The sequence below is a fragment of the Scylla paramamosain genome, chromosome 44, assembly GCF_035594125.1.
Source record: "Scylla paramamosain isolate STU-SP2022 chromosome 44, ASM3559412v1, whole genome shotgun sequence".
Lineage (NCBI taxonomy): Eukaryota > Metazoa > Arthropoda > Malacostraca > Decapoda > Portunidae > Scylla > Scylla paramamosain.
In genome coordinates, this window is record NC_087194.1 from 8,312,920 (window position 1) to 8,327,740 (window position 14,821).

At 40.0% G+C, this 14,821-nt stretch overlaps 1 protein-coding gene across 1 annotated transcript in view; it reads right to left on the minus strand.

Annotated features, from left to right (window-relative positions):
• LOC135094069 (uncharacterized) overlaps positions 1-14,578 on the minus strand; it is a 29,565-nt gene extending 14,987 nt beyond the window's left edge. The window contains exon 1 of the mRNA XM_063993832.1: positions 12,101-14,578. Within this exon, the coding sequence (XP_063849902.1) occupies positions 12,764-14,551 (1,788 nt within the window). The 5' untranslated portion in view covers positions 14,552-14,578 and the 3' untranslated portion in view covers positions 12,101-12,763. The remainder of the gene's footprint in view (positions 1-12,100) is intronic.
• Between the last annotated feature and the right edge of the window lie 243 nt (positions 14,579-14,821).

A 14,821-nucleotide genomic window follows, 5' to 3' on the forward strand; every position in this document is an offset into this window, starting at 1 on the left:
GAAACAAGCACCAAATCAAGATTGGGTCAAAGGATAAGAACAAACGGAGTTGAATTGCAGGAGGATCCTCAGGCGCTGTTCAGCGGTTACTGGTGATAGCCAGTAATGTTGAAACCAGCTTCAATGAAATCATGAGATACACAAGTTGTGTGTGCATACCCACCATCACTGTTCACGACCACCGGCGTCCTCGAGATGCCACCAAGCCTCAGCTGCCAGATGCCTTGACAGAACGCTCTTCAGGTCAATCTGAACCAATCCTTTATGCTGAGTGTTCCGTTCTTGACGGCGGATCCTTGCAGCATAGAAATATATGAAGATATTGCATTCAAGTATATTGTTCTTGTAAAGAGGAGCAACTATCCAAGTGCTCTCTTTGACATGAATAGCAATAGTACATCGACAAAATGTGCGATCCATCGAAAACATGCTGGGGTTTAATTGTTTCCCAGATGAATACCTGACACCAAATCAAGTGTTTACCTTTGAAAAATAGGAGTCATTTCCAGCAATCTAGAGAAACAAGGAGAGATTTATCGACTTCTTGTCTGAAACTCTGAAGAAGCAGGGGACTAAAATATCGGTGCTTCTGGTGCCATCTTAATTGCCATTGAATCATTGAATGCTGCAGGTGTTTGCTATTTATGTATGATATCTGTGAATGTGATACTTGTATCAATGCGTGATACAAGTCAAGATTAAATGACATGAGAAAGGGAATTATAGAAAAAAATAAATAAATCCTGAGTGCGCAGTGCCGTTCTTGTCTGACAAATCCATTCATGAGGAAATCAAAGCGGCAGGAAAAGAGCAATTATTCAGATCTGCAGCTCTAGCAGTGGCTCTACATCTCTTGATAAGCTGAGAAAAATTTCAGGGCGATGTCACCAAGAGTTTGAAAACTGTTGTTAAATGTAACTCATTCTGTGTTATTATCAAGCACAAGTCTGGTTAGAAAACAGTGATATCATGCCTATTGGTTGGGCTGGAAGAGCAACGGAAAAATCTTAATTTCTTGCACTGAGAAACAAAGCTACGCTTGATTCCTTGCTAAAAGGATTCAGATCCAGATACAATTTTTTTTTTTTGTGATACAGTACTGTTTACACAGAAAAACATGGATTACACTAGAGAAAATTTTGGAAGGAAATTCAAACCAGCACTCTTTTATACATTAAATGATGAGGACAGAGAACATGATCAGTTTAGTTCAAGACATGCTATGAGCCAGAACGATCTTTCTGTTACTTTTCAAACATTCCAAAGAGCCAACAAACAAACAAACAGTTGGTTTATGCCATCTTATCTACTACAGCCAATGGAGTGCAGCTGACTTTTGACACAGGGGCCCACAGGGTTCAGCGTTCAAATTTTATTATTATTATTTTATTTATTTATTTATTTTTTTTATCGACCTGTCAGGCACTGTATGCTTGCGCTAAGAACAGCATCACTGAAGATGAAGAGAGCATGTGTATTCGTCAAGACAACAACGTCAATCATGATAACCTCTACAATAACAATTCTGGAGCATATTTTAGGACGTAACTCATATTTTTAAGACGTAATACAAATATCTAGTATGGAGAGACAACATAAACGTTTTGCCCAGATAGATCTAAATCATTACATGGAAACAGTAACGGTTGCTCATCTGTTCATGTAGTAACGCAAAAAAAGTCACCAGCAGCTCAGTAAGGCCTGAACTTGTTTGCGTCGCTGAGAGAAAGTGCCACACCAGCAGCTCAGCAATGCGTGAACTTGCTTGACATGCTGGGGAAAGAATCCACACCTATAGGGCTGGCACCAGTTTCTTATTTCCTGGCGCGGTGAATAGACGCTGATGGAGCCACGAGAGGAACAAAGAATGACGGAACAGAGCAAAGCAGCAAATTTCGTTACCGAGAAGCAAGAAGGCGAAGCTGAGTAGCGCGACACTCACATCCAGGCCTGAAGCAGATGGAACACATCATTACAAACAGCACCACACTTTCAATGAAGAGAGCGCCTCCCCGTCTTGCTCCTCACTCAACACAGCAATCACATTCAAATTATGTTCCGGGACTCAGTCTCAGGTCAGGGTTCCTAGTGAATGGACGTGGTTAGTGAGCAGTGACCTGACGCTAATATAGCTGGCTAGTGTAGACATGGCGCCTTGTGTTGCTGAGTCGTCTGGTTGTGTTAGTTCTCCTGTTCTCGAGGCCTTCGTTGCGAAGGTCTCAGAGTTGGAGTCTGAGTTCCATTGAAGGATCTCGGAGGTACAGGCTGAGTTTCGTGAGAGGATCTCAGATCTGCAGGCTGCAGGCTGAGTTCTGTGAGAGGATCTCAACACCTGTGGAAGGATAGTGCCCCACCGTCACCCTACCTAGTAAGGCGACGGAGGAGCAGTGATCGGTTGTGTGCAGGGGAGACAAGAGGCTGAAGGTCCTCAGGGCGCCTTGCGTGGAGACGAAAAATCCCTTCAGTGTGCTGGAGGAAGTGAAGGAGGAGGAAGTGGACATGGCGGGAGGAGACAAGAAGGAAGGGGCAGACGCAATTACCCTGCCCCAAAGTAGAGTGCTTGTGTTTGGTGATAGTCAGGTTAGGCACTTAGATAGTGTGTTTTGTGCAAGAGATAGGAACCATAGGTCGAGGGTGTGTTTGCCGGGGGCTGGGATAGGGAAGGTAGCTGATAGGCTAGACACGTGCTTGGAAAAATATAGGACCAAGCCCATTGTTTTTTTCAGCGCAGGTGGGAATGACCTTGATAAGGTCAGGAGTGAGGAACTGTTCGGGGGGTTTCGACAGGATTTGGATAGGATTAGGGACAAAGAGAGGGATCCCTGTGGTGTGTGGTGTCTTGCCAAGAAGGGGAGTTGGTGCTGAGTGGCTGTCCAGGGCTATTACAGTGAATCGCAGGCTCGCGAATCATTGTAAGAGTAATGGATGGACGTTCATCGACAACTGGGACCTCTTCAATGGTAGGGACACCTTGTATGCCACGGATAGAGTGCATTTATCACGCCAGGGTGTTCGGGTTTTGGCCGGAACACTCGAGCGGGAGGTAACTACACTCCAGCGATTTTTTCGTTAGTCGGGAGGGAAGAAGAGGTTGTGAGGTGAAAACAAAGGACAAATTAGTTAAATCTAGAAAGGTAACTAGTTCAGGCAAGGTGAGAAATAGCTTAAGCATTTACTACACAAACTGTAGAAGTATTTTGAATAGAATAGACTTGTTTAGAGGAATAGCGTGTGTAGAGAAACTTGACATCACTGTTTTAACAGAAACTTGCTTAGATATGTCAGAAAAATTATTTAATCCAGAAGTTAAGATAGATGGTTATACACTATTCTATAAAGACAGGGGAAACAGGAGAGGAGGCGTCGTGCTGTACGTTTGCGACACATTACAGTGTTTTATTAACAGTAGAATTAAAACAGATAGCAAAATAGAGTCGATATGGATAAATATTAAAGAAGGATCACAGTCAGTAGTACTGGGATTAGTGTACAGGCGACCGATCAGTACAAAGGAAATTAACACCTCACTATGGCAGGAAATAAATATTGCAGAAAGGTACAGTCAGGTATGTGTGATAGGAGAGTTTGATTTTATTAATATCGACAGGAGCGTGATGATGGGTAACAAGGAAGCAGAGGAATTTCTTAAGGTAATTCAGGAAAAAAAAAAATCAAACAGGGGGAAACAATATTCTAGATTTAATTGTAACTAACAGGGAGGAAGCAGTCATGCAAGTAGATGTTGGAGGACAGGTAAGTAACAGTGACCATTCGGAAATTGGAAGCAAAAACTTTAGTGAAATGCCTGAATTTAGGAGAGCAGATTTCGAGGGATTAAAAATGTACCTGCAAGGAGTTGACTGGCAAGGAACGCAGGGTGAGGTCAGGTCCAGGACGGACTTGAGAGAAATAAGGCAGGATGAGGAAGGTGAGATGAGGTGTCAGGGTGTAGGACAAGACGAGGGAAGAAATGTCCGAAGGGTTGGAGGAGGGAGAGAGGGGGAGATATGTGTGAGTCAGGTCATGCTGAGATTGGAAGGGTAAGGTCGAGGAGAGTAGATGAGGGAGTGGAAAGAATGGAAGAGGCCGAGATGAGAGGATTAGGTGAAGTAAACGTAGATGAGTTGTATAAATATTTCGTTGATAAATTGCATACAGGACAGTTAGTATAGTATAGAACAATAAGATCACAGAAAAATGCCCCTAAATGGATGACTGTTAGGGCGGAAGAGGAGTATATATAAGAGATTAAAGGCAGAGGAAAAGATTTTAAGGCCACAATATAATGAATTAGTTACAACAGTCAGGAGGTTAACGAGGAAAGCTGGAAGTAATTATGAATTAAGGGTAGCCAGCCAGGCGAAAACTGACCCCAAGAGATTTGATCACGCATATAAGACGAAGAAAAACGAAACAACAGGTCCATTAAAGGCAGCAAATTGGGAGCTGGTTAATTTTGGGGAAGAGATTTGTAAAATTCTGAATGAGTATTTATTAACTTTCTTTACCCAGGAAAACATGCAGGATTTGCCGAATAGTGAGCCGATGTTTAGGGCAGATGAGAATGAGAAGCTGACAGATATTTCCATAACTAGGGAGATAGTGGAACAGGAGATAGATAGGCTAAAAAAGTTCAAGGCACCAGGACCAGATGAAATATATCCCAGAGTACTTAAGGAATGCAGAGGTTATTAGTGAGCCGTTAGTTTCTGTCTTTAGGAAATCACTTAAATCAGGTAAGGTACCAGTAATATGGAGGCAGGCTAATCTTTAAGAAAGGAGATAAAACCTTAACGAGTAATTATAGAACTGTCAGCTTAACTTCAGTTGTAGATAAAATAATGATAATGTAGATAAAATGATAATAGCAAAGAACATTACGGAGCATTTAGACAAACATAACTTGGTAAATCAATCACAGCATGGCTTCACGAAGGGGAAGTCTTGCCTGACAAACTTATTAAGTTTATACAGTAAAGTGTACGAAGCGGCAGATAATGGTGATAGTTATGACATCCTATATCTGGACATTAGTAAAGCGTTCGACAAGGTACCCCATCAGAGGCTCCTGAGAAAGGTTAGATGGAAAGGTGTTAGTATGGATAAGGTCATGGCTAAGTGATAGGCAACAAAGAGTTTTAATAAAAGACTTGAAATCCGAGAGGGATCATGTAATTCGTGGGGTGCCACAAGGATCAGTATTAGGATCATTGTTGTTTTTAATATATATCACTGACTTGGATAGCGGAATTAGTAGTGATGTTAGTAAATTTGCGAACGACAAGAGGATAGGTAGATTCATTACGTCAGAATCAGATACCATCGCTTTGCAGGCAGATTTAGATAAGATGAAGGAATGGACGGACAGATGGCAAATGCAGTTTAATATTACCATATGCAAAACACTTAGCGTAGGTAGAGGAAACGAACACAGTAGGTACACAATAAACAACGAAACTCTGGTAGGTTCAGGGTACGAGAAAGATTAAGGAGTTATAATTAGCTCTGAACTCCATGTAAGAAAACAATGTATGGAGGCCAGAAACAGGGCAAATAGGTTATTTGGATTAATGTTTAGGAGTGTTAAAAGCAGAAGACTCGAAGTAATATTAAAGTTATATTTGGCGCTGGTTAGACCTCATCTAGACTACGCTGTGCAGTTCCGGTCCCTACATTACAGGAAGGATATAGGTCTATTAGAATCAGTACAAAGAAGAATCACTAAAAGGATACAGAGGATGAGGAGTATTCCTTAAGAGGGGAGATTGAAGCTGTTAAATTCACATTCTTTAGAGAGACGTAGGTTGAGAGGGGACCTGATATAAGTCTTTAAGTGGTATAAGGGTTATAACAGTGGGGACATAAACAAAATTCTTAGGATCGATAACCAGGAAAGAACAAGGAATAATGGTTTCAGGCTTGAAAAACTAAGGTTTAAAAAAGAGGTAGGAAGAAACTGGTTCTTAAGTAGAGTGGTATATGTATGGAATTGACTCAGTAATCAAGTTGTTAGTGCTAAGACATTAGGGAGCTTTAGGAGAAGATGAGGCGGGTTTATGGATGGGGACGACAGGTGGAAATAGGTAGAGGTATATTTCATACAGGAACTGCCACGTGTAAGCCTGATGGCTTCTTGCAGCTTCCCTTATTTCTTGTGTTCTCTCTCTCTCTCTCTCTCTCTCTCTCTCTCTCTCTCTCTCTCTCTGAGAAAATAAAAGCTCTCTTTAATTTCTGGAGTACCTAGTGACAAGATGCAGTGCTTCTGTTGCTGCTAGCGGAGGTGGTGGTGATGGTGGTTACTCTTATTGATATTATAAGGAAAATTACTATCACTCTAAGGTAAGAGTTCCTCACCCTCATGTCAGAATTCCTCATTCTCAAGTCAGAGTTCCTCACTCTCAGGTCAGGTCAGTCAGTCTCAGGTCAGGGGTCCTAGGAATTTTATCAGGTATACAGGAAGAAGAATAACGATACTATAGGTCTATTAATTTCCTGCCTATCTAAAGTTTTTGAATCTATCCTCAACAGGAAGACTCTTAAACATCTATCACTTCACAACCTTCTACCTGATTGCCAGTATGGGTTCCGTCAAGGCCGCTCTACTGGTGATCTGGCTTTCCTTACTGAGTCTTGGTCCTTTAGAGTCTTTTAGAGATTTTGGTGAAACTTTTGCTGTTGCCTTGGACATAACAAAAGCTTTTGATAGAGTCTGGCTTAAAGCTTTGATTTTCAAACTACCCTCCTACGGTTTCTATCCTTCTCTCTGTAACTTCATTTCAAGTTTCCTTTCTGACCGTTCTATTGCTGCTGTGGTAGACGGTCACTGTTCTCCTAAATCTATTAACAGTGGTGTTCCTCAGGGTTCTGTCCTGTCACCCACTCTCTTCTTATTATTCATTAATGATCTTCTAAACCAAACTTCTTGTTCTATCCTCTCCTACGATGATGATACCACCCTGTACTTTTCCACGCCTTTTCATAGACGTCCAACCCTTCAAGAGGTAAACAATTCACGCAGGGAAGCCACAAAACGCTTGACTTCTGATCTTTCTAAAATTTGTGATTGGGGCAGAGCAAACTTGGTATTGTTCAATGCCTCAAAAATTCAATTCCTCAATCTATCAACTCGACAAAACCTTCCAGAAAACTATTCCCTCTTTTTCAATGACACTCAACTCTCCCCTTCTTCTACACTGAACATTTTCGGTCTGTCCTTTACTTATAATCTGAACTGGAAACTTCACACCTCATCTCTAGCTAAAACAGCTTCTATGAAGTTAGGTGTTCTGAGACGTCTCCGCCAGTTTTTCTCATTCCCCCCAGCTGCTAACTCTGTACAAGGACCTTATCCGTCCATGTATGGGGTATGCTTCACATGTCTGGGGGGGTTCCACTCACACTGCTCTTCTAGACAGGGTGGAAGCAAAAGCTTTTCGTCTCATCAACTCCTCTCCTCTAACTGACTGTCTTTAGCCTCTCTCTCACCGCCGCAGTGTTGCATCTCTAGCTGTCTTCTACTGCTATTTTCATGCTAACTGCTCTTCTGATCTTGCTAACTGCATGCCTCCCCTCCTCACGCGGCCTCGCTGCATAAGACCTCTCACCCTTATTCTGTCCACCCCTCTAACGCAAGAATTAACCAGTATTCTCAATCATTCATTCCTTTCTCTTGTAAACTCTGGAACTCCCTGCCTGCTTCTGTATTTCCACCTTCCTATGACTTGAATTCCTTCAAGAGGGAGGTTTCAAGACACTTATCCATCAATTTTTGACTACTGCTTTGACCCTTTTATTGGACTGGCATTTCAGTGGGCATTTTTATTGGATTTTTGTTGCCCTTGGCCAGTGTCCCTCCTACATAAAAAAAAAAAAAAAGTACCGTGCGCTCTGTTCCCAATGAGCTTCACACCATCCCTCATTCGCTCAAGAGAGTCCATCGCTTCCATGTCCCATCGCTTCCTCCCCTTGGTACGCAGTCTCTGTTGATCTGCTCAGACTTCCACTTAAAGAGACCGGTTATCAGTATTTTCTAGTTTGTGTGGATAGTTTCACTCGTTTCACCATTCTTGTTGCTCTCAAGGACAAAACTGCAACTTCTGTTGGTCGCGCCTTCATTGAAAACATTATTTGTCCTTATAACTTTCCGCGTGTCATCTCATCTGACAATGGCTCTGAATTTAATAACTCTGTCTTACAGGAGATTTCTAAAGAATTTGATATCAATCAATGTAACATTGTTCCTCACTCACCCAGTTCAAACGGCAAAGTAGAGCGTTGTAATAAACATATCCTTGACGTTCTGTGTTACATAACAGAAGCAAAGCACTCCTGGGACGAATGGCTTCCTCAGATTCAATTCAGCAATCCACTCCATCAACGAGTCTACACATTTCGTGCTGTTTGGTACCGACAATCGTCTTGAATTTTTTTTCACAGCGCGCCGCGCCCTGTCTACAACATGGATGGCTTTATTAAATGCCGTCTCCGCAATTTTCAGTTCATCGTAGAGCGATAGATTCTTCCACTGAAGTCGGCAGAGTTCACGATCGCAACTCTAAACTAGATTCATTGTTCTTTGGGCCACTCCGTGTAATCGAATCTCTCCATGGCCACAAAGTAAAAATTCTAGATCTCAAAACCTTAGTAGAACAGATTATCCATGTTGATCATCTGATGCATGTGAATAAGGATTGATGAGTGTGCACATCAGGTATCATTTAGTTATGATTTAACAGACACTTCAAGTGACTCAGGCTTAACCACACACATGCATTCTTCTTACAGACTGAAACTTCCCATTCCCATTCTAAGGTTTAATCATCCAGTTTCAATATCCTGTATATATGTGTATATTCTCTTACTTATATGTGTTGTACATGTATTATATTATCTTATCATAGTCGTCTGTATATTACTATTAAGGTTATCGTTCCGTACTCTCTCTCTCTCTGATTTCACGTATTATATGTTAATTGCTACTACCTTACTGCCCTCTTTATTGTTATGTTCAATGGAAGACCGCATTTTTCGTCGGGGAAGGCAACTGTATCGGTTTTAACAATTATTATTATTTATATGTATATCAATTTCATATATCCATTCCACATGCGACATCTTCAGATATTTATCACATGTGTGCCCATGGCCAGCCAGTCTATTTTATTTTTAACCTTTCTCCTCCTTCTCTTCCTCTCAAGGGAATTTCACACCCACTTCCAGCCCTTAGGGAAAACATCTGCGTTCACTTCTGAGTTTCCTTCCTGTTCAATGGCTAAAATAACGACCTATCCCATTGATTCTTTCACATAATTTCCTGGCATTTCATGAGTCATTCTTCATCCCATAATTTGTATTCGTGATCCACTTCTCTGAGATAAAATATAGCCAGCATGCGTAGCTAGTCCTCAGTTCTGCCCAGTTCCAGCTCAGTTCCACTCAGTCACGAGCAGTCAGTCTCGGTCGGTCAGTCAGTTCCCATCCGGGTCACAGTCAATCTTGAGAGATGCTGCTTCGCCGTCATCATGTGCAGCAGTTCATATCACTTCAGAGAAAAAGAACAATCACTCGTCATGACTGTACCATCTGTGTCTCGTCTCGTATGAAGTGTGTACATTCTAATCAAGAAGAAGTCTCATTATTCGTGTCTTTTACTCGCACACATCAACTATATTAACTTAGTATCCATGACCTCGCTATCAACAATACCAAGCTCACTACCGGTCCTCCATGCTACCAACACACTAAGCTCCTCATCTGATCCAGCGGTAGCAAGCATCATCATCAACTGGGCAAGTATATCATCTAAACCAGGAACAGTAGTGGAGTGGTAACATCAATCTCAGAACAAAGTGAGGAGTCGCATCAAATCCAGAAGAAAGCGGTAGCAACGGTAAGCAAACAGACAAATTCAGAACAAGGTTAGTGTGCCCCGGCAGACTAAGATAGTGAGTACTTCACGCTAGCTGTGCGACGCTGTGTACGAGTTGTGATCTCGTGGCTTGCTGTGCGCCTACACGTGTTCTGTGAGGTGAGACGCGCTACCCAGCGACAGAGACGGTTTGTAGAGTGAGGGCCGTTGGTGCGACCCTCACTTATGCTGTAGTATGGTAGTGTGCCTTGTGCCCTGTGGTACTGCTCTGTGTGGGCAATAAAGACAAGAGTGCTAGTGAGCCTGTGTTTTGTTGCCCCTTCCCCCTCTAAGTAGTCTGTTGAGTCCAGACAGGGGCCACATGTACGTAAGTGTATATCTGAAGGCGCCTGAAGGCCGAAAAGGGGTGTGCACTACAATATAATATGCTTGGCAGTCTCTAGCCTAATATTGTTATGTATGTTTCAGAAGATGGTGTGATACTATAAGGCTAAAACTGATAGAAATAAGGTTGATGGAAACGTGATGAAAAAGAGCCGTTGAAGAGGTAACTAAAGGTAGATTTACGGCCCCTACCAAAGCAAAAATCTTCATTTCTATCAACGAAACAAGGCTGTAAAAAGAAATTTGTCGGGTCCAAGGTAATCACGAGCACTCCGGAAAAAGAAAAGGCATCGAGGAATTATGAAGAAAGGTTATCAAAAAGAAGAAACTAACTGTTGCGGAAGAAAGTTCAGATAATGAACTTGTAAGCATATCCATACATGAGGAATCAAGTAAATATGAAGAGGGCTTCAATGAAGATCCGGCAGAGCAGCAGGCAAGAAAGGAACCAGAAGGTGGAGAGTTTGTTCTTATAAGATTCACACTTGTAAAATCAAAGAATAAGTTGTTATGTTATATTGGTTAGATTAGTAAAGTATTCACAAAAGATATTGATATTGATTTTCATTGCCAATCAAAGAAATGTCCTGGAAAATTTATCAAACCAGTTTGTGAGGACAAGGCAAAAGTTATGGAAGATGATATTGTGATATGGCTTCCTAAACTCATCGCTTGTGGTGATACAAAAAGAATGCAGTCCATGATAGGCTTTGCTGTGGATTTAAGCCAATACAAATGTCGGTAGAGTATGAATGTCACGTAACAAAAAAAAAAAAAAATAATAATAATAATAATAATAATAATATTTGTAGCTTTAAGTAGCTAACCAAAGAATTTTTTTAGAGGTGAATTTATTAATTTTTCTGAAAATCTGAAGACAAATATGAATGAAATATGGACGTCATGTAGCAAAACGAAATTTTTTAAATATTTTTTTTATGTAACCAAAGAAAACATTATTTGATTTGCAAAAGTGAATTTTGTTATTTTCAATGGATTTTACGTAATAACCTATAAATGTGAATAGAGTAAGAATGTCGTGTAACCAAGGAAAATATTTTTTAACCAAAGAAAATACCTTTATATATATATATATATATATATATATATATATATATATATATATATATATATATATATATATATATATATATATATATATATATATATATATATATATATTGAAACAATTATTGATATGTGCTTTTCCATTTAACCTGTCACTACTGTTGATACCACAAGGGTGCAATCCACGTTATAGCTGCTTGTGGAACTGGATCAATATTAATGTCAATGCAGTGAGATTGCCATGTAACCAAAGGAAAACTTTTTTTTTTCCTTAGTCATCTACTGCTATATTTTTATCTTTTTTTTTTTTACAAGTGAAACAAGTTCCTCTAATCACAAATCGTAGCTGACAAAATACAATATATATATATATATATATATATATATATATATATATATATATATACATATATATATATATATATATATATATATATATATATATATATATATATATATATATATATATATATATATATATATATATATATATTGGGGATTCCAAATGTGTAATAAACCACAAATCGTAACAGGTGTTTATTGCTTGAAGTGTTTCGACCAGCAAACATGGGCTAATCAATACACATCCACATATCATAGTACACCTAGTTCAATCCCTCACAATGGTACCAAGAAAATAACACTTCATGTAGAGATTCTGACATCCGTTACAATCATATCCCAAATATAAAAATAAAGCAACAATCAGTATACAAAATCCAACTAAACTTCACTTGTATAGCACTCATAATACTCAATAAATTCCCATAATGTACTCACTTCAGTGGCCCACACTGACGCTCTTCGAATCCCCGTAGCACACCTGACATGTCACCACCCCAACTATCATCCAGTCCAGGGCGTCCTCACAACTCTGTCTGTAGCACAGAGGACCACCCAACACAACAACCCACAGTACACTGGTGGGCCGGCTTAGACAACCCGCCAGGCCGACCATGTTCACAGGTAGTGGGTGAAACAAAACACCACAAAGAAGCGTACCAAACTTCTCCCATTCCAACAGAACACAACTTACATTTTCTTTAACACAGATAACAAAAATATATTGTATAAATAAATAATAGATGGTTAACATATCATTTTAATGATACACTCCACCCCGACCAAAGTGAACATACAATATACACAGGTAGTACATAGAATGCTTTGGTACATGTAGATAAATCATATCTTTAATGATCCTACACGCTCATCATCACTCTTGTTCTTCCTTAGGTAATAACACTATTAACCTATGCACTGACCTACTCATGACTTTGTCTGTCACCCCATCATATCCTTTACCTTCCTTGACTATCTTATACCTTAAGTCTACATCTCTTACAGCACCATCACGACCTGGATCTGCCTTTATTACTTGAGCTAATTTCCAGGTTCTTCTAACTGCATTAGCATCTTGAACTAAAACCACATCACCCACTCTTACATTTCTCCTTTAATTGACTTTATTAATTTCCTAGCTCCCGGCACCCAAAATTTACTCTGTAACTTGGCCAAGGTGGTTTCAATACCTGCATGATCTCTACTATGTAAGCTGGACACATACAGTCTAGTAACTGGGTGGTTAGCTGGTATCAACATGAAGTGATCTTGATTCCAGTTTTCCTTTAACCATTTTGATATTCTTTGACCCACTAAAATTACTCCATTGTCTGTCATTATGGGGCCTAACCTTCTGTATCTATCTTGCCAGTTAGTCATGTTACTTTGCATGGTTTTTACCCACAGTACTTCTGCTTCTTCCATTTCCTCAGACGTAGGCTCCTTCAGCACAGCTTTTAAGGATTTATGCTTGAATATAGACATTATCCTACATGTAACTCTCAACAAAGTTTCATATTTGCTAAATCCTTTCACATTAATCATGCTTAAATTTCTCAGGTGTCCTTTAGCAACTGTCATAGTAATGCCTATTCTATCCGGTAAGTGATCTGCACATTGCTGTTTAACTGGCCATTCTGAAATTGGCAATCTCAAAAATTCAGGCCCATGTTGCCAAGTTGAATCCTCCTTAATCTTATCTGAAGTGCATGGTCTAGAAGTTAAATCTGCCACATTCTGAACTGTGTCCACCCACCACCAATCCTTTAGATTTGTTTTCAGTTGTATTTCTGCTATGCGGACAGCCACAAAAGGCCGGAACCCATGCGATTCCTTTTGAATCTGATCTCTGACAATAGATGAATCTACAATATGGAATATGGATTCAAATTCCCAGTTGCATTCTCTCACTATAGTTTCTCTTAATCTAGCTGACAAAAGAGCTCCACAAAGTTCTAGACGAGGAATGGTCAATTGTCTCATAGGTGCTATTTTGTTTTTAGCCATGATCAAATTAGTCTGAAATTTGTTGTCATCAGTCTGCCATCTAACATACGCACATGCTCCATATGCTTGTGTGCTGCCATCAGAGAAGATCACAAGTATGGGTTTACCCGATGCATTGGCTGGTTTCAGAGGTCTCTTAAATGTGCAGTTTTCTACTCCATACAAATCAGTGAAAAAACATTTCCATTCATTTACAATATCAGCATCTAATGGTTCATCCCATTCCACTCTCTTATTTGGATCACATTTTGAGATCATAGATCTCATCAAAATTTTTGCTCTCAACACAACTGGTATGGCTAACCCCAATGGATCATAGAAGGATGCCACTTGACTTAGTATCATTCTGCGAGTGAGCACCTCAGGGAAGTTTGACTCAATCTCTCTATGATCCCAGTTTGGACCACTCCGGATCTTTTTAACTTTAGGAGAGAAATTTACCTTTACATTAAAAGAGAAATTATCATCCTTGGGATTCCACTTGAGCCCTAGAATTTTCTCATTGTCAGATTTCATGATGTTGATACTATGGTTCTCATGTTGCCCACTTACTATCCAATGCTTCACATGAAAGTTTCCAAGAGATATTACATGTTCTGCTCTTTGTATCAAATCAAAAGCCTTTTCTACCATATCAATGGAATAGAGAATATCATCAACATATGTGTTGTTTACAATCATGTTATAAACTTCAGGATCTCCTTTACCAAATTTTTCTGTAGTATGCCTTAATGCTAGCACAGCTATGGTCCCACTCGGCCTATCCCCGAAAGTCACTGAGGTCAGGGCATAGTGATCAGGTGGTCTGTTACTGTTTAAATCTCTCCAAAGAAATCGGTGTGTGTGTTGGTCCAGTGTGTTGATTTTCACAGAATGATACATTTTTGATATATCACCAGTTATGGCAACCCTTTCCCGTCTAAATCTTAGCAAGACTCCAATCATGTTGTTAAGAACAACTGGCCCTTTTGCCCAAAAATCATTAAGTTTTTGTCCCATGTATGATGAAGATGAGTTAAATACAATATGCAGAGGTGTTGAAGCAGAATCTGGTTTCAATACTTCATGATGGGAAATGTAGTGAATTGGGCCATTGTATGACTGCATTTCCTCTTCACTTAATTGTCTCGCTACCCCCTTTTCACCATGTCC